The 21,244-nt window shown below is 34.8% G+C and overlaps 1 protein-coding gene across 1 annotated transcript; it reads right to left on the bottom strand.

Moving 5' to 3' along the window:
- Nucleotides 1-15,889: 15,889 nt before the first annotated feature.
- Nucleotides 15,890-19,002, bottom strand: LOC130667181 (uncharacterized). Its single transcript, XM_057468672.1, has 2 exons — nt 18,933-19,002; nt 15,890-17,151 (listed from the first exon to the last, which is right to left on the bottom strand). The coding sequence occupies exons 1-2, from the start codon at nt 19,000-19,002 to the stop codon at nt 15,890-15,892; spliced, it is 1,332 nt and encodes a 443-aa protein (XP_057324655.1).
- Nucleotides 19,003-21,244: the final 2,242 nt, after the last annotated feature.

Below are 21,244 nucleotides of genomic sequence, written 5' to 3' on the forward strand. Positions count from 1 at the left end.
TATGCAATAAACTTTATGAATTTGCGCTGTATGGATTCTAGCCTGTCTATTTGATATGATTGATAAGGAAACCAAGATATGTTTTCATATTCCAGTATTGGTCTTACCAGAGCATTAAACAACCTTGTTGGAGTTACTACACTATTAAAATCATTACCCATTCTAATTATGCAGCCTAATATTTGACTGGCTTTAGCAATAGTTTTGTTTATGTGTAACTTCAAAGTAAGCTTCTCATCTACAGTTACGCCAAGGTCCTTGATTGAGTCCACAATCTTTAGTTGATTTCCATTTATATAGTACTCTTTTGGGAAGCCATTAGTATAGCTTCTTGAGAAAACCATCACAGCACACTTGTCCACATTTAGTCTTAGTTTATTTCTACGGCACCATTTGGCTAGCTTGTTGACATCTGATTGCAGTATCTCATGATCTATTAAACTACTAATTGTCCTCCTAACTTTATATTCGTCCGCAAAAATTTCAAATGAAGACTCCATGAGTATACTGATATCATTGATGTAGATACAGAAAAATATTGGTCCTAAATGTGAACTTTGCGGCACTCCCGTAGTAATGCTGAAACTTTTTGACAGTTTCCCTTTGACTTTTACTTGCAGAGACCTACCGGTAAGATACGATAGGCACCATTTTATTGCCGGGCCTTTTACACCATACTTAATTAGTTTGGCTGTGAGTTTCAGAGGATCGACCGTATCAAAGGCTTTACTTAAATCCGTATATATTGTATGCTGTTCTGCACCGCGCATTAAAGCTGTCATGATGTCATCAATGTGAAAGAATAGATTAGAAATGGTTGAGCGTCCTTTGACAAATCCATGCTGGTTATCGATGAGTATATTTTTGAAGGAGCTATTTATAATCGGTAGGATAAGTTTTTCTAGCAACTTAGGTAAAGCTGACTGCAGCGTTATAGGCCTATAGTTTGTTACCGTATTTTTTGCTCCGGCTTTGTGGATTGGCGATATGTAGGACATCTTCCACGGTTCCGGAAATGTACCCTGTTGAAGCGAATAATTCAAGATGTGGGTAACTATCTCACTTAGACCCACTGCACATTCTCTCAATATGTGGTTGGGCACACCATCAGGACCTCCACCTTTATTTGGGTCAACACCGAGTAGACCTCTCAAGACATCATCGAATGTAACTTCGAAAGAACTGAGATTTGAATCTCCAAGATCACTTAGCAAGTCCAGGTCTCCATTAAAATCCCTCTCATCTTCTAATTCCTCCGCAGTGTCTATTATTTCTTCGCGATCATAAGTACTCTTGAAGAATTCCGCGAATAATTTGCTGATGCCACTGTCCACTGCCACTCTTCAACAGTCTTGTCCCCCCAGGACATTGTTCCTGGAATCCCTTCATTCGATTTCTTCTTGTTACTGACAAATCTCCAGAAATGTGAAGGATTTAGATCTATGTCTTTTTCAACCGAGTTTATGTAGCTATTATAACAATGTTCACTGAGTGTTTTGCATTCCTTCCTAAGGTTGCTAAATGCCACGTAATCTCCCTCTTTACCACTTGATCTATATCGTTTATGGGCAAGTTTTTTTTTTGCTGTTAGTTGTCTTAATTTATTACTGAATCAGATTGGGAAATTTCCTTTTTTCCTGTATCTCTTAGGCACGAATCGATCAATACCTTCTTTTAAAATAGTGTAGAACAAATTTAGTTTATCATTTATGGAATCCAATTGATATATTTGGATCCAATTTATTCCAAGCAAATAATTGTTGAGTCCGCCATAGTCTCCTAACCTGTAGCAGTAATACTCTTCTCTGTTGACTCGAGAACTGTATTGAATGTCTAGAGCAATGTAAAGTGCCGGATGATGCGAATCAAGTGGAAGCATGGTGGGATACTCTGTAACTGATATATTAGAATTGGCAAAACATAGATCAAGCAGCTTATTATTTTTATTATAGACATAGTTATATTGGTTTGAACCCAAACATTGAATTTCATTCATTATAATCTGTTCATAAATCCTTCTGTTGTCGATTTTATTAGTATTATCCAGATAATCATCTGAAATTGTTGGTAGATTATAATCACCTAGAATTATTATTTTGCATTTATTATACTTTGAAGTAATTGAGTTTAAATCTGAGAAATGTTTGTTGTATAGTTCCCAACTTGCACCAGGTACAAAATATACACAGCCAATGATGATTATATCACGCCCTAATTTAACCTTCACAAATAGCTGCTCAAGTTCAATATTTAATACTGGTAGTTCTTCTACTTCCCAGCAATTTTTGACAGCTATGAAAACTCCACCGCCTTGTTTCTTTGTACTAGTTATCGAACTCCTGTCTTTTCTAATTATGTTGTAAGAATCACAAATACACTCTCAATCTGCGATAGTTTCATTAAGCCAAGATTCACTAACACATATCACATCTTGTATTGCACTTGATGAGGAGATTATGAAATCCTTCAATTTTGTTCGCATTCCTCAAACATTTTGATAGTATATATTTAATTGTGATTGTGGTTTGCCAGTCTCTCTCTGGCCAACTGAAAATTGGATTTTTTTATTTTTTGAGGAACTCCATTGATATATCTGATTGTTTTATTGTTGTCCCCCCTTGCATTACATTTATGTAGTTCATTCCTTAGCTTCGATAGGTGTTCACGCTGCACTTGAGTCAGATCAGCTTTAAATCGTATGCCAGATTCAATATTTGACTTGGATGTTAATATTGATCTAGCTACAGATGGTTGTCCAACATCCACTATAACAGGTCTAGTTTTAACATTTTGCTGCTTCCCTATTCTAGAGACTTTTATCTTGACACCCGGCTCAGAAAGCACTTCAGGGACAGCTTAAATGACTGCTAGCTCATCGTCCTTCTTTTTTAGATCAATTTCCGAATTTTTCGATTCAGGTACATTAAACGCAATAACTCTTGACTCTCTTTTTTTTTCTCTCATTGATTACAGCAACCATTGTTTCTACTCCATAGGATGTACTGTTTGGGTCTAAACTATTAAATTTAGCCTCCAATTCCACGACTTTATTTTTTAGTCTAGCATTCTCCTCAAGTATCCTTCTGTTATCCTTTGACAGCTTGTTGATGTCATTTTTTATTGAATTAAGGCTGTTATCTATATCATTTTTGAACGATGAGAAATGTTTCCTGAGCATAACATCAAGATTTTTTACTGTGACGACATTACTGTCACTATTATCATGATCATCGTCCTCATCTTCCGACAACACAACACTAACCTCACTTTTGCAATCATCACATTTTCACTGTTCACCAGTTTTTTCAATTCTGGTTGCTAATATACTAAAATCGGCTCTTTTAAAACCATAACATTTACTGTGATACCAATTTTTGCAAAAACTACATTGTATACTGGACACATTTTCTTTTATAATTGCATAACAAATACTACACTTGCATCTGTCCGCCATCTTGACTACTATCGTTTAGCTTTAACTAATAACATTTCCAAACTGTTCACCACGGTATTGAGAGAGAGACTTTACTCATAGTCGTAACAAGCTTCGATTATTCCGGAGTCTCAAGCCGGTTTCTGTGCGAACAAAAGTTGCCAAGACAATATTTTTGCCTTAATGGCAGCACTTCAACTACGGGTGCGGCAAGATGGAGGATCTGCGGAAGCGATCGTGATTGACTTTCGTAGAGCCTTCGACTCGATTAATCACTCTTTGCTCTGGAGAAAACTGTTTTTAACTGGAGTAAGCCCGGAACTGATACGCATTCTGGAAAAGCTGTATTCAAATGCGACTACAAAAGTGAGGCAAGACGAGCATACTCGGATTAAATTGCAATCAGTGAAGGTGTACTGTAGGGTGAGTCACTCAGCCCATTACTCTTCATATTATTCTTAGCGGACATAGAAACTTTTTTCAGGAAAAATGGATGTGAAGGATTAAATCTAGACGGCCGAACTGATATCCTCATGCTGTTGTACGCGGATGATTTAGTAATACTAGCAAAAAATGCTCCAGACATTCAGAAAAAACTACTCTTATTGGAAAACTACTGCGAAAGCAACTGCCTCACAATTAACACACAAAAAACCAAGATCATCCACTTCAATAAAAACGGCAACTGCAGAAAATTGAAGAAAACTAAATTTACGCTGAATGGAGACCATATAGAGGTAGTCAGCTCCTGTACTTACTTAGGCGTAGTTCTCTCGGGGTCTCTGTCTGGAAGAAAGGCAGCTGAATCAGTGATCTCCAGAGCAAATATCGCTAGTTCACAGACACTGACCATTCTCGCTAAAGGCAAAGCTGATTCCTGGAACACCATATGCAAACTCTTTGACACAACTATTGCTACCACGCTTCTGTATTCTGTTCATCTCTGGGGTTTTTGCCATCACCAAATGCTTGAATAAGCCCAAGAAAACTTCTTCAAGAAGCTGTTTCTGCTACCACGTTGCACACCGGGATATGCACTGAGGCTAGAACTGGGTTTGACACCTGTCAAGTATAAAGTTTTTCAACAGGCCTGGCGATGGATACTTAAACTGCTAGATATGCCCGGACATAGATACCCACGCATAGCTTTCTTTAGGCTATGCAAACTATCCCTGGGAGAAAATTGTGATCCGAAATACAATTGGGCAGCTCGATTTTATCAAATTTTAAAAGAAACAGGACACGGAGACCTATGGGAAAATTTAAACAGCCAAACCTGGAAAGCTAGGGAGTACAGACTCTTTAAAAATTACGCTGAAAAACTCCGCAAAAAAGATATAGCCAAATGGACCGCCTCCACATTCTGTCAATGCAAGCATACTTATGGACCCAAATTGGAACCTGCGAAGTATATCAAAGCTAGATGTCCGATAAACTGGCTAAGAATGTGTATTAACCTAAGACTGGCAAATAACTTCAAGCGTCGTTTAAAATACGACTCCAAGGTCTATACGTTTGATCCAAATAATCAATGCATGAGCTGCAATAACCGCAATTACGGAAACGTTCAACACGACCTTGTTGAATATCCAACGTACACACTCTTCAGAAACGAGTTTCTCTTTACTGATGAAAACACACGGGAAAAAACTGTCTCTGAATGCCTCGATCTGCACACGAAAGGTGACCTGAAGAAGCTGTATTACTATATGAGCAATGTCCTGGCAGTCCTGTATCTCTGCGACGACTACCAGGACCACTGAAATTTGCAATTGCGCTGATTGTGATATCTACGATTTCCACACTGACGTTGTACCTGACACACCACCAAAGAGTTCATCGTCTATACCAGATGTCTTAAAATCTCACTTAAAACTTATTGTTTAATTTTTCTACGATGTATAATTTTACTTAAAGTGAATGTGTATTTTTATTTAAATATGTCTATGAAAAAAGTAGAAAAAAATTAATAATTAATTTTTTAAGAGGTATTATTTTGATTAAAATGACTATATATCTGTATTCAAATATGTATATGTAAGAATAAAAAAAAAATAATAATAAAAAATGTATATGAACTCCTGCCAAGAGGAAGGAAACTTTCTAAGAAGGCAGTTTTGAAATAAATAAATAAATAAATATTTAAAAATTGGGAATTTGCTTCCGAAAAAATCAATCTTTGCCCCTAACACACTTAACGGTTCTTTTTGTCAAATTTTATTCAACTTTTGAGCTTTTAAAAACGATCCAAAAAAACTTTAGCGCAAAGTCATAAAAAATAAGCCAAATTTAGAAATTTTTTTATTTTCAATCGAAAGAACGAAATATAAAGGAAAGTCGGCACAAAATGGGAATAGCGGGGTTAAATACTGTCTTGGTTGAAGTTTTTTTTTTGAGACAAAACAATTGAGAATCGAAGGCTTCGGACGTCGAAAAAATGACGGTTTTATTGAAAAAACTGGAATAATTCATATATCGTGACTTCCGAAAAATTTTTGTATTTTGTTTTGAAAACTGCATTTAAAAACACAAAGGCTATAGGCCGATAAGTATAGTGAATCGGCCCCAGAAAGATATCTGGCTTATAATTTCAAGGTATGTTGGTACTTATAAGATACTTCGATACTGCAAGTTTCAGCTCTTCATCTAATACCGTTTTCGAGAAAATCGAAAAAGCTGACATCCAGAAAAAAGTGATTTTCTCAGAAACCCGTAAACCGATTGATTTGAATTTTTAATATGTTTTGGGGGATGATGATAGCTTCTAGGAAAAAAATTGGTCTATCGGTAAATCCTGCGGGCCAGCCCCAAAACTTTCCGCTGTTTTCGAGCTCGTTGAGCTTTAAAACATTATTGGGAATCTATTTTCGAGCTCTTCGAGCTCGCAAATACTTTTGTATGCCATTGTTTTGTAAAAAACCATTTTGTAGCATTTCTTTCTCCCACGATATCTCACGAACGAATGAACCGATTTCGACAGTTGAGGTGGCATTCGACGCGTCTTACAAAGTTTTAGAGCTTATTAGATTATGGAATCAATCCATCGAGCAAATTAAAAGTTATCCAAATAAAACGTTTTTAAAAAAATTTTATTTTTGAAATATCTCCGAACGCACCTTACCGATGAAGCTCATATTATTACAGCTTCAAGATATTAACAAGCCGCGTCGAATGACACCTCAAAGATCAAAATCGGTTTATCCGTTCAAGAGTTATGAATATTTACATACATACATACATACATACGTACGTACGTACGTACGTACACACATACATACACTCGGACATTATCGTGAAATCAGTCAGGATAGCTTCCTAGAACCTCAAAACGTCAAAATCTGTTATTGCAAATCGGACCGAAACCAATAACTTCTCGAATTTTTGAAAATTTTCAATTTTCTTAGCGGGAAGTTAAAAATTATGAGCTATATTGGTTCTTAAGAACCTCGAAAAAATGACGTTTTTCTTATAATTTTAATTTTTAACTATGATAGAGTTTTGGCACAATTATGAAACTATTTTTTTTGAATTCCTCATCCAATTTCCTGTGAAAATCTGACTTTTACGAATATTAATAAATGGTACGCCATATTGAAAAAAATAGAAAACCATTTTTTTACTCAAAAATCAAGTTATTTTAATGTTTTTATTCAATGAACAGCAGGAATGGTGCTCACTTGAATATTATTCTTGATTATGTATGTGATAACTACGTTTTAATAAATATTATTGTTCCCGCATAATAATTAGTTCATTCAGTAACTGTAAGATGGCACTGTTATTACAAGCCGGTAACCTTATTTTCTACTTTTGATTAAAAATGACATATTTACAAACCATTCTTCAAATTCACTGTTTACATTAAAAAAGAGCTTGGTTTGTTTTTCTATTATCGTTTGTTCCAAAATATAAAAGGGACGTATTACTCTGATTTTATATAAATGCAAAAATGTCGACGTCTAAAAATAACAATCCAAAATGTTGCGTTTGTTCAAAATTTATAAAAAAAGTACCTGGTGCTCCAAAACATATAGAAAGTGATGGAGATGCTGCAGAGTTTTCAACTATTTTCGACTGTCCAATTATAGTTGGTGATATTGTGTGCTTATGTTGCCGTGTAAAAAAATATAAAAAAATGAAACTTGATGATGAAGAAACGGAAGCATTTGGAGAAAATGAATTGACTTCAGATATAAGTGATTTGAGTGGCATGTTAGAAAGAACTTAATCAGACTTATCATCGATAATTTTGTCGCAATTAAGCTCTGATGATTCATCATATTATTTGAATCTTGTATCTCATGATACAGAGGAGTGTATTGAAATTCAAATTGAAAGAACTGTTGCTACTCACAGATAATGTTGTGTGTGTAATGTTTCAAATACCATTCTTGCACTTGATCCTCAAGATGCACGTACTCAATGCTTCATCAAGCGACGAACTTTTATGCCGAATGGAAATCGATGCTGCAGAGACTATCTGATAAAAAACATTTTTATGAAGAGAATTTAGATAGGTTAAAGGTTTTTTCCAATTGGAGTATTTTAAGATCGTCAGAACTAACCCAACCTATGGAAAACTTGGTTGTTGACTTTAACTCTACTTTGCTCGATAAAATGGATGATTCTCAAATTTCTGATGAACAACTTTATATATTTACTGGATTAAGAAGAGAAAATATAATAGAAGTACGTGATTTATTAATAACAATGAGGAATACAGATTTTCGCACGGTTACTAAAGCACTTATTGTATTTCTATTCAAACTTCGTACTGGCAACTCAAACAAATTGATATCAGCGACTTTACAATTACCAAATGAGCAGTTGGTTTGCGAACAAGTAATATAATCATTCGAAAAAGATGTATTACCTCGTTACTTTGGTTTTCAAACCATGTCCAGAACTGATCTTGTTCAAAATAATTTATCACCGCTATTATTATTGTTATTATTATTATGTATTAATCATTGGCCATGGAGTCTAAGCTCCTTGCGGCCATCCAAATACAAAATACAAAATTATAATACAGTATCCCATATAAAATACAATACAATCAAATAGCAAAAATATTAAACATTAACATTAACATAAACATAAATGTCATCACACGAAATCTCACTTTGAAGAGTTCTCACACATTCAGCAATATCTCCCAATCTACAGCTAAGGTAGATAACCAGGTCGTCAGCATAAAACAAATGTTTACATTTTATTATTAAAAGGCCAAGATCAGTAACAAAAATAGAGTATAACAAAGGCCCAAGTACACTACCTTGCGGCACACTACGTAAAACCTCTTCCCAGCCCGATTTATAACCGCTACTAGTCCAAATAGCTTGTAAACGACCTTTCAAATATGTAACAAACCAATTACACGCAACCTCATCAAATCCCATAGCTTTAAGTTTCAATATTAAAATATCAAGCACTACCGAGTCAAACGCCTTGCTAAAGTCGAAGAATATCGCAAAAGTTAACATAGAGTTATCCATTGCCCAGCGAACATCATCACAAAACTTGATGACAGTATCTTGCATATTGAGGCCTACCTTAAAAGCCGTCTGAAATTCATCGGTAATTCCATTAAGAGTTAGATACGCAGAAACTTGGTCATACACACAGCGCTCCAATGATTTTGATATTGCACACATTATAGAAATCGGACGATACTCCGAATACTCAGTTGGATTACGTGTTTTCGGCAACGGCAGTACGTAGGACCGCTTCCAAGTCGATGGATACTCTCCTGTAGAAAGCGAGAGATTGAATAAATTCGTAATATGCTGTAGGAAGAAAGGCATCAAAACTTTATACGATTTTATTTCAAGTCCATCTGGACCAATAGACCCAGAGGTTAACCTCATGATTGCCTGCTTAACCTCAAAATTTTCAATAACTCTGAAAGAGAAAGTGCTATGACATTTAACTACTCTTGCCTCTAAATATTCATAATCAATAGTAGCACAACCATCAGACAGGCCAATGAAATTTGCTGCATTAATAAAATAGTCATTCAAATCATTTAGGTTAACATGACGGTCAATAACCGAATCTGAATTTTTAATCAGCCCAAGTTTCCTAAAGTCATTCCAGACCGCCTTTGCATCTCTACACTCTCGAAAACGATTGTCAAAATAATGTTTCTTAGCCTCAATTATTCTACGTTTAATTAACTTTCTCACGCACACATATTCCTCATACGCAAATCCCGTTCTTCTGAAGATCCTATAGAGCTTTGACCTACGACGCTGAAGAGCTCTTATATCCTGATTAAAGTGTTGGTACGCTGATTTGAGTGATAAGCTTTTTCTGATTTGCGATGGAACATATGTTCGTCATCAAAAGAGCTCTAATAATGCATATCAAAGAAAGTCTTTCTCTAGGTAAAAGAAAGTGCCGCTATGTAAACCATTTCCTATTTGTACAACAAATGGTTATATAGTTGATGTACTAGGGTCATATAACGCCAACCTAAATGAAGCTGCTATAATGAAAGAGATTATCGATTCTCCTGATAGCATTTGCAATTTATTGGAGCTGGGTGATGTTTTTGTTGTTGATCGAGGATTTTGTGACGTGCAGGCGCATTTAGAAGAAAAAGGTTATCAAGTATTGATGCCCGCGTTGAAAGGTAAAAGAAATCGTTTAACGACGACTGAATCTAATGCTTCAAGGTACGTTACAAAAATTCGATGGGCAGTAGAAGCAGTACATGGTATGCTAAAACAAAAATATCATTTACGTGACCAGAAATTCGACAGTAAAATGCTACCTAGAGTAGGAAGTGATTATAGAATCGCATCATTTCATCACAATCAATACGATAAAAGCCTGTCTTTAAATGCAGAGTATTTCGATGGAATTGTTGAAATGATGGAATCTCGAAATAATACGGACAATACATTAGCTGAAAAAGTAGATAAAAATGGTTGGCAGCGGAAGAAACTTCCATTTGAAACAATTTCATCTTGTGATTTAATGGACTTTCTGGAAATGACTGAAAAGGACTTGAAGCTTCTATTAACGGGATCATATCAATATAAACAAGCAGTATCATATTTAGCAGAAATGATAGATGAATCAGATAATATAACTATTCAGTTTGTCAAAAAACAAACCAATGTGTTGAAGGCTCAAGTGCAATCTCGTCACATCGGAAGAAAAGTTTACAGGTGTTTTATTGAATATAAACCAGACACAATTGGATGGAGTGGAATATCAAGGTACTGTTGTAAATGTGCTAATGGACTCAGAACAATTGGTTGTTGTTCACATGTTGCTGCAATAATTTTCTACTTAGCACACGCTCGATATTTGGCTAAAATCCCCAGATCAGCTGAAATACTTAATTTCTTATTCAACAAAGATAATATTACCCGGTCATTGATGAAGATAGCGAGGAGGATTAGTCATGAAGATCACAGAAAATCATTCTTACTATGTAAAAAATAATATATTCAAATATAGCGATAACTAGTGTTTAATGAATAAAAACAATGAAATAACTTGATTTTTGAATAAAAAAAATGTTTTCTATTTTTTTCAATATGGCGTACCATTAATCAATATTTGTAAAAGTCATAATTCCACAGGATATTGGATGAGGAATTAGAAAAAAAATAGTTTCATAATTGTGCCAAAACTCTATCATAGTTAAAAATTAAAATTACAAGAAAAACGTCATTTTTTTCGAGGTTCTTACGAACCAATATAGCTCATAATTTTTTTCCTAGAAGCCACCATCATCTCCCGAAACATATTAAAAATTCAAATCAATCGGTTTACGGGTTTCTGAGAAAATCATTTTTTTCTGAATGTCAGCTTTTTTCGATTTTCTCGAAAATGGTATTAGATGAAGAGCTGAAACTTGCAGTATCGAAGTATCTTATAAGTACCAACATACCCTGAAATTATAAGCCAGATATCTTTCTGGGGCCGATTCACTATACTTATCGGCCTATGGCCTTTTGAAAAACAAAAGTGCCGAAAGGTTAAATTGTGAGAAAGTTATAGCAATTTAAAAAAAAAAAAAAACAGTTTTTTTCAAAAATTCGTGACTTTTCTTGGGTTGAGTAAAAAAATTTGAAAAAATTCAGAAATATGTCTTCGGTAAGATAAAAAATGATAAAAAAGTTTCAGCGAAATCGAAGGGGGTCGAGTCAAAACCTCGGTGATTTGGCATGGAATGCCCCATATATATATATATATATATATATGGTTGCCTGCGTTTCCATCCCCAGACAAAATATCCCCAGACAAAATATCCCCGGACATAATATGTCCAGACAAAATATCTCTAAGACAAAATATTTTCAGAAATAAATATCCAATTAAAGATAAATACTTACTTTCAATAAATTATTAATTTTCCAAAAATGATTAATTTTTTTAAGTTAGTGTTTTTTTTTTTTAATTGACAATTAAAAGAATATAAGCTATTGAATATAGATGAATTTTTTGTAAATTACTGCGTAATAGTTAATAATTATATATATTTCTTAAGAAATAAAAAATCTCATTATGCATCAACATAATCAACTTTATTTGTAATCATGGAATTGTTTAGGATATTATACACGATAACTCACGGCACATAGTATTTATCGCTTATATATCTTTGTACTCTAAATATTAATTACCCCAATACGACTTAAATTTTAATACTGATAATAATTATTGAAATTACCCTTACATTTTTGCTTGTATTACAATTGAACTAGAGAAATAATAAAATATACACTATCAATTCACCATTATATAAAGTAATAGACAATATCTTATTGAATATAAATTAAATACAATGCACCAAGTACGTGTCAACGACATTATCTTAATTTCCGAATCTACATAAACGAAAAGTCTAAAATTATGTGAACAAATAATCCTATAATTAATAATCACCGGAATGAATAATACAATAGTTTATAATTTCTTATGCTAATCATTTTAGTTATTATTGGACTACTCATGTTAAGACACAAAATTCCAAGTTACTTTGAATAAAGATAACACTTATACTACTAATAATTATTGAAATTAAAATTTGAACTAGAGAAATAATAAAAAATACAATATTAATTTATCACCATATAAAGAAATAAACAATGTCAAATTATATAATATATATTGAATACCATAGTGAGTACTTTAATGTATATGTCATTATTGGTTTATTATATGCTCACATAGTTCATTATCTGTTCAGTCACGAGCTTAATCATTTTGAAAAGCTTCGTGTACTTTCGCTACGTACGGGAGCAGCCGAACTCGCTACTGACTTGAATGTCAGAATAGTGCCGGGTCACTCGCTATCTGGGCCCGACACTTGCAATTTCTTGCTCATGACCGTGCCACGTCGGCATGAGAACCCGCTACCAGCCGGCCAATCAGAGAAATTGGCGGCTAACTATTTCCTGTTGGCGCGCTTTTAAGCCAATGGGAAAATTCGTTACTGCGGCCATACTGCCACGTCACCACCGAGCAGCCACGAAGGAAGAAGACGACGTCTCTAATTCTATCTACATCGTGCAGTCTTACTAACCACCACGCGTTTTTAACCGCTTGACTTGTCGCATTCGCTATCGCTTATCTATCTTGTCGCATTCGCTATAAAGTATTTTCTTACAGTTTAAGTGTAAATAAGTGTAAATAAATCTATAACTTATATTTGATAAATCTTGAGTAATTTTAATTGTTTTCAACCTTCACGCCATAACCAGATCCATTTTAGTTATCCTCTCATTTTACATTTTGGTCCTTCGAGCCGGATCTGGTGTGGGTTTAACAATTAAAAATTATTAAAATTTAAAATCGTAAAAAAATTGTGAGAAAAAGTGTGTGGTGTAATTGATCTTGAAGTGAAAATCGCTAAGTGCCGTGGGCATTGCTGAGCACTGCTAGAGTGCTGCCCGTGGTGATCAAATTTACACACCGGTGTAAAAAGACTCTTCAGCTTTTTTGATCGAAAACTTAGCGTCGGTTCCACGTGTATCGCGTCCATTTTGTATGCTACGTATATCTAAGATGGCCGCCGAAACACATTCGCTTTGCAAATGACTCGCATCGACACGATGCGCAACATGGCTACCCGCTAACAAAGACCCGCTATGTTGACAACATCTATGGAGGCGCAGATGAACTCGCTGAGGCAATTCAAGTTGCTCTCGACATAAAAAAATGTGTGCCGCAGAATGTTTCCCGCTTGCTAAGTGGGCAAGTAATTCAACGGAATTACACGCTCAAGCCGCTCCAGTGAATTTACACTCAACTGGGATGCTACGCTATCATTGTTGCTTCTTCAAGAATGGAATTTATTTCGAGATGAACTACATCAGATCTCGAAGATTCAGATACCTCGCTAGAATCATGTACAAAATGATGTATCAATTGAACTACATGGATTCTCTGACGCTTCTCAACTCGCTATGGCTGCTGTCGTATATTTAAAAGTTACTGACGCTACTGGAAGCTCCAATATCTCGCTAGTGTGTGAACTTAAATAAGTTGCTCCACTGAAACCCACTACAATACCAAGAATGGAGCTCAATGCCGCTGTGTTACTCGCTCAACTGGTACTTTACGTCAAGAAAATCTTGAAACTTGAAAATATATCAATTTTCTTGTGGACAGACTCCGCTGTATCTTTTACGGGGATACGAATCAACCCAGCTGACTGCGCTTCAAGAGGTTTAACAGCAGCCAAACTAGAACAGCATTCGCTATGGTGGACGGGACCTAAGTGGCTCAGTCAATAAAAAGAAAACTGGCCATCTTTTGACATCCCTTCGCAGACGGTATCACATCTTGAAGAACGTCCAGGTCTGGTTTTTACCATCTACAAGGCAGATTCACACCCGCTATACACGCTACTAGATAAATTCTCTAAGTTGTCACCATTACTTCACACGCTTGGAATCTGTCTACGTGCCATCGCTAAATTAAATAAAAAAAGTGCCACAGTCCACACTGGCCACACCACTCGCTACAGTTGACCTGGAACTCGCAAAGACTTTGCTGATCAAGTATACGCAAAGTCAGTACTATTCGCAAGAGCTGAAACTACTGAACAATGGTGATTCTCTACAACGAAATCATCGTCTCGCTAAATTGATTCCCTACGTCGACTACAATGAAGTACTCAGAGTTGGCGGTCGCTTGAAGAATTCGCTACTGGGTGATGAACGAAATAATCCAGTAATACTGCCAAGAACATCTCATAGGGGAGCTCAATTGACTATCGCTGATTTACGGAGATCTGACTGGATAGAAGGTGGGCAAGTTCCAGCCAGGTCTCACATTCTTCGCTGCGTCCGCTATATATATTGAAATTATCATGAATTATTCTACTGACGCTTTCGCCGCAGCATTTAGAAGATTTACTAATCGGAGAGGCGCCTGCAGTACCCTATACTCGGACTGTGGTACAAATTTTATAGGAGCAGACGCCACGCTAAGAAAAGAATTCGCAGCAGGATCGAGACAGCTAAAGGAACTTCAGTATTTACTCGCTACAGATGGCACAGACTGCAAGTTCAACCCGTCAAGCGCTCCCCATTTTGGTGACAAATGGGAAGCAGCCGTAAAGTCAATCAAGTTCCATTTTATACGAACTATTGGTGAATCGCTATTGACTTACGACCAACTCGCTACAGTTAACACAGATTGAGGCTGTGTTAAATTAAAGACCGATCGCTCCGCTACTCGAAGATCCTGCAGATTTAGCCGCTAACTTCTGAATTGTGTGTGCTACCAGTTCACTCTCCAGAAGACAATCCTGTCGACACCGTCGCCAGCGCTGGGGAGAATGTTCAGTCACGAGCTTAATCATTTTGAAAAGCTTCGTGTACTTTCGCTACGTACGGGAGCAGCCGAACTCGCTACTGACTTGAATGTCAGAATAGTGCCGGGTCACTCGCTATCTGGGCCCGACACTTGCAATTTCTTGCTCATGACCGTGCCACGTCGGCATGAGAACCCGCTACCAGCCGGCCAATCAGAGAAATTGGCGGCTAACTATTTCCTGTTGGCGCGCTTTTAAGCCAATGGGAAAATTCGTTACTGCGGCCATACTGCCACGTCACCACCGAGCAGCCACGAAGGAAGAAGACGACGTCTCTAATTCTATCTACATCGTGCAGTCTTACTAACCACCACGCGTTTTTAACCGCTTGACTTGTCGCATTCGCTATCGCTTATCTATCTTGTCGCATTCGCTATAAAGTATTTTCTTACAGTTTAAGTGTAAATAAGTGTAAATAAATCTATAACTTATATTTGATAAATCTTGAGTAATTTTAATTGTTTTCAACCTTCACGCCATAACCAGATCCATTTTAGTTATCCTCTCATTTTACATTATCGTACTAGTAATTTTAATTCACATCAAAAAATAATTATTCGTTCTTTGTACCGTCACATATTTAAAAACTTAAATTTAATATTTGACTATAAAAACTAACTCATTCTTAATATTTTTGCAATGTTATTTAAATATAGAAGCTTATTATTGCGATCATAATTACTGACTACTAATTTCAAACGACTGTTGTAATCCCGATATGCTTGACGTGCCCTTGGAGCTACATTAAGTCCTGAATTCATCTGAGTAATTAACAGTTCTGTATTCACTTGCTCATCTTTAAGGCAATTTATAAATCGAGAAATGCTCGCGTGGGAAACCTCAACACGGTTATTAAAACCGTGATGCCAGCCCTCAACAGGGTTATTCGATCGTAGTTGATCATCTAATACGGCTAAATAACAGTTCCAGAGCTTTAAGTCGAACAATGGCTTCTTGCGTCGTTTCTTGTTATGCCGAAGCTTTCCAATCCATGACATCTCGAATGAAGTCAATAATTCATCCAAAATATCACTATGACGGTCAAAATAATCACTCGACACGGCTTCCTCATAAGCAGATATGACATCGTCTGCTGGTACAAATGCTAAGGCAAGAAGAAGACGCATATTTAAAGCAAATTCTAAGTCGGTGTTATACTTGCTCTGTAAACCAGATGATTGTATACGTCGCCAAACAGATTGCGAAAAGTGAAAGTTACAGCCTGAAATTTTAGTACTAGATGAGATTTCTTTAAATGACTCAATAAAACCAATTTCAAAATCTACCATGATTCGAGCAGGTGAGAAGTTCGGTAGACATTTTTTTAATACTCGTAAAAATGAACAATACGTGTGTTTCGATTTATTTGAAGCCAATATATGAACAAGAGGCAAGCATTTGTCATTTTTGAAGCCATGTAAAGTGTACAATTGACTGAATATTTCTGGCACAACTCGAAAAGTACCGTCGGCGAGCCATTGACTACAAGTTGTCAAATAATTCAAATTTTTCTTGGTAGAAAACATTAGAAATCTTTTCTTGCCACCTTCACTATCATGAATTAAAAACAGCTCACCATTATGTGTATGTTTTAAAGACTCTGATAATATAAGTTCACCTCTAGTCGTAGGATTCATTATTTCCTCAGGATTGGCCCTTACACGCACTCGAGATACCGTCCGAGCAAGTGACACTGGCTTCGGCAATAAAGCCGTAACAGGAGACAATATTCCTCTTAATGCACCAGAAATAATAGTCGCGGGCTTTTCTACAATCTTCGTTGCTTTTTTAACAATTTTTGCTTTAATGATTTTAGACTTACTATTAGCAATATCTCCTGCATGTTCATGTTGAGGTACATCACCGACTATATTTCCTAAAAAAAATATAATAAATAAACGAAAATTCATAAAGATGATTGAAAATACGGTTATATCAAATTCTATGATACATAAAAGACAAAAAAACGAAGGAAATTAGTAAGTATCAATCAACTAACCAATCGGTATATATTATAATTTTGCAATTCGGCTTAGTTGCACAACGCTAACTCACATTAGTCTTATTAATTTTTTTTTTTGAATAAAAGTAACCGTCATGTATCAATAATTTTTTATTTTTTTGTGACAAAAATAAATTGCAACGTCATTTTGAAAGGAAAAACATGAAATTCGATAAACTTAAAACATGAACTGACATTCATAACTAAGAAAATAAGTAATAACTTCACACTGGTAGTAAACATGAATATAGTACCAAAGGAGCTAGCGCCACCTTTTTAAAAATTAATGCGGGTAGTTTAAATTTGAGAATGTATGAACTATTATTTGCCTTCTTTGGGTGCCTTTTAGAGATTTACTACGTTCTCAAATTTTGTATGTGTGTGTAATTACAAAAATGTAAAAACATCCACGCGTGCAATAGTACATGCCTTTTTTTTCACAGGTTTTGTGTATGTGTAATTACAAAAATGTAATAACATCCACGCGTGCACCAGTACATACTTTTTTTTCATAGGATTTGTGAGTGTGTAATTACAAAAATATTATAATAAACACGCTCGTTCTTAACTCAGGGATATTTTATCTTGGGGATATTTTGTCCGGGGATATTTTATCTGGAGATATTATGTCCGGGGGTATTATGTCCAGGGATATTTTGTCCGGGGATGAAAACGCGTGTTACCCTATACATATATATATACATATATAAATTTTTTAACGAATGGTATTTTCAAACTCTACTCAACTAATTATGATAGTTTACGACGTATCTCCTTGAAAAATCGACCATGAGGACAAATACAATAGTTAGATTTTTAAAAAAATCTACCTAAAAAAATATATATGTCCTCCTTTTATTGCTGGATTATTTTACGGTGATGCTAAACTTAGTGATGTTGGTAGTCTTCTGAATGATTTCGTCGATGAAGTTAAATTATTAGTTACTAATGGTGTGACAATACAAGGGACAAGTTATTCTTTTAAACTAGTCGCCTTGATTGCTGACGGACAAGCCCGAGCGTACTTGAAGTCTATAAAGGGGCCAATAGCATTTTATGGATGTGAACGCTGTACCATTAGAGGTGTTACAATACAAAAAAAACGCGTCTATCCGGAAACAAATTTTGAAAAACGCTCTAAAGATTATTTTGCTAATAAAACTCAACCTGAACATCACCAAGAGGATGTTACTACCCCTCTTATTAAGATTCCTGGTTTCGATCTAGTTAAAGACGTTATTCTGGACTCAATGCATTTATTGTTTCTTGGAGCAATGAAATATCTATTGGTGAAATGGGTAGAAAAGGGAAGTTCAGTTTGACTAAGCCATCAAAATCGACAGACTTTCAAAAGATGAATGGACTCTGTTAGTGAATATGTACCTAAAGAATTTCAGCGAAAGGTATTCGATACTGATGTGTCCCATTGGAAGGCCACGCAGTATCGTTTTGTGCTGTTGTATGCTGGCCCGATTATTTTAAAGTTCGTACTAGACACGAATGTGTACAAACATTTTTTACTGTAACACGTTGCTTGTCGTATTCTCTGCAGTGCAGAGCTAGTAGTTGAAAACGTTGATTATGCTGATAGTTTACTAAAAAAGTTTTTTAAACTAATGCAGAAATTTTATGGAGAAGCATGTCAAGTAATAAACTTGCACAATCCGATACACGTTGCAGATGATGTGAGACATCTTCAAGCTCCACTGAGCGATTTCTCATCATTTTGGGGTGAAAATTTTATAGGCAAATTAAAATATTTCGTACAATCAGCAGCAAAGCCCTTGTAACAAATTCTTAATCGTTTAAATGCTGTCGAAACCTTAGGCACTATTAAAATAAAAAAAAATGTATACTGGAAGAGTATAATATTAATGAAAATGCAGATGTAATTAGAGATGATGAAGGTCTAATGATACCAGTCAACTCTGTCAAAATATATGACATGTTTATAAGCAGTAGTCCTCCAAATAATACTGTTCAATTAAAAAATAATAAGATCTTTATTATAAGTGATATACTTTTAAAGGAAAATGATTCTACTGTTAAAGAACTAAATGATTTTTATATAGAGGGCTTCGAAGGTGTTAAAGTAGAAAAAATATTTGTAAATCCGTGTAAATCGAGTGACTTAGGCTCTGTTAAAATCAATGAATTTTCAGAGAAGATGAAACGTTTCTCTTTGAAGAAAATGAAAAGCAAATGTTTGTTATTAAAAGTTAATGATGACAACTATGCTAATACATTTCTGCACTCTATTTGTACAGAAAATTACGAGTAAACTTAAAAACAAAGAACTACACAGAAAAAACCATTGACTTGAATCAAGGAAAATGTTCTTGATTCAAGAAATTTTTTTTGATCTATTCGGAAAATGAAAATTTACTTGCCCCAAGTAAACAATTATCTTCAAATTTTTATCTTGAATCAAAATTTTTTTTCTCACGTCAACATATTTTTACGCTTAAATCAAAAAATTTTTACTTGTTTCAAGAGTTTCTATTTCGTAAAGTAAGAGATATTTTTTTTGGGGCAAGATAAATTATTTTTTTGTAGCAATATTGCATTTTTTTGGTTAAAGAAAATAAAATTTTTCGGAACAAGTACTATTCTTTTTACGCAAGTATTTTTGTATTCCCCGACCAAGAAAACCAAAGTTGCTTAAGCCAAGAGAAAAAATTTCTTGGGAGAAAAGATCGATATGGAGAAGGGGAAAGTCAACTGTGCAAGACAGCAGCAGCGGGAGTAGTTCGGTGCTCGCCACGAGATCGCGCCTACGACATGTAGTGTCCCTGGTAAGACATTTATTTCAGAAGTGTTATATTCCAAATTTCATTACGATTTGTTCGGGTACTCTTCTGTCATTTGACAGAACTACAAGTACCCTTTTGAATTGCCCTATAGTAAATCCTATAATACATCATGATTCATGACTTTAATATTTAATATTAAAGTTACTTGAAATTCAAGTCTTGAATAATTTTGGTCAGAAAAAAAACACAAAAATTTACGTTTCAAATAAAAACAAAAAATAAAAGAAATCCACACGTCAACCTATCGGAGAGAGAATACATTTTTGACTGAGAAAAATTTAAGTCTTCATTAAAGAAGCAAACTTTTGGAGCAAGAAATTTTTTTTTCGTGGCTCAAGCAACTTTTATTTTCACTTAAGCAATTTATTTTTCGAAGCAAGAGAATTTTTTTCTTGGGCCAAGAGATTTTTCTTGGCCCAAGGGATTATTTTTTTCAATGAAGACGTTTATTTTTTGGAGCAAGAAAATTTTTTCCTTGGGCCAAGAAATTTTTTCTTAGCCCAAGTTAACTTTTTTTTGTTCAAAACTTTGAGTTTTGGGAGTAAGAAATTTTTTTTCTTGGGGCAAGAAAAAGTTTTTTGACCGAAGTTAAACTTTTTTTCATTCAAAACGTTGATTTTTTGGCAAGAGATGACTTCTTTTTTGTAGCCAAGAATTCATTTTCTTAAACCAAGAAATTTTTAATTTCGCTTCAAAAATAAATTTTTTTGGAGCAAGAGAATTTAGTGTCTTGAACCAAAAAAAAGTTTTTGAATCAAGTGTTTTACTTTTATTAAATCAAGAAAGAAAATTCAGAAGACAATATTTTTCTTGAACCAAGTTAACTGTTTTTTCTGTGTACAAGAGCTAGCTATATTGTAATGTACTTAAATATTTTTATTTTCTGCGCAGTTTTTATTTACTTATAAATAATATTATAATTTTATTTGAATTTTCGTATATGTAATTCATTAATAACTTTCAAATTTAGTTATATGTAGTTAACAACTGTAATAAATATTTTTTTAGCCTTCTTGATTTATTCAATTAACTAAAATTTTTATTTCAACAATATATAAAAACTATATTTTGATTCTCAAATATTGGTGTAGAGCCAAGCACTCAGTTCTTTTGAACCATTGTACTCGGCCCTACTAGAACAATTCTCGTTAAAA

This window comes from Microplitis mediator, chromosome 4 (assembly GCF_029852145.1).
Source record: "Microplitis mediator isolate UGA2020A chromosome 4, iyMicMedi2.1, whole genome shotgun sequence".
Lineage (NCBI taxonomy): Eukaryota > Metazoa > Arthropoda > Insecta > Hymenoptera > Braconidae > Microplitis > Microplitis mediator.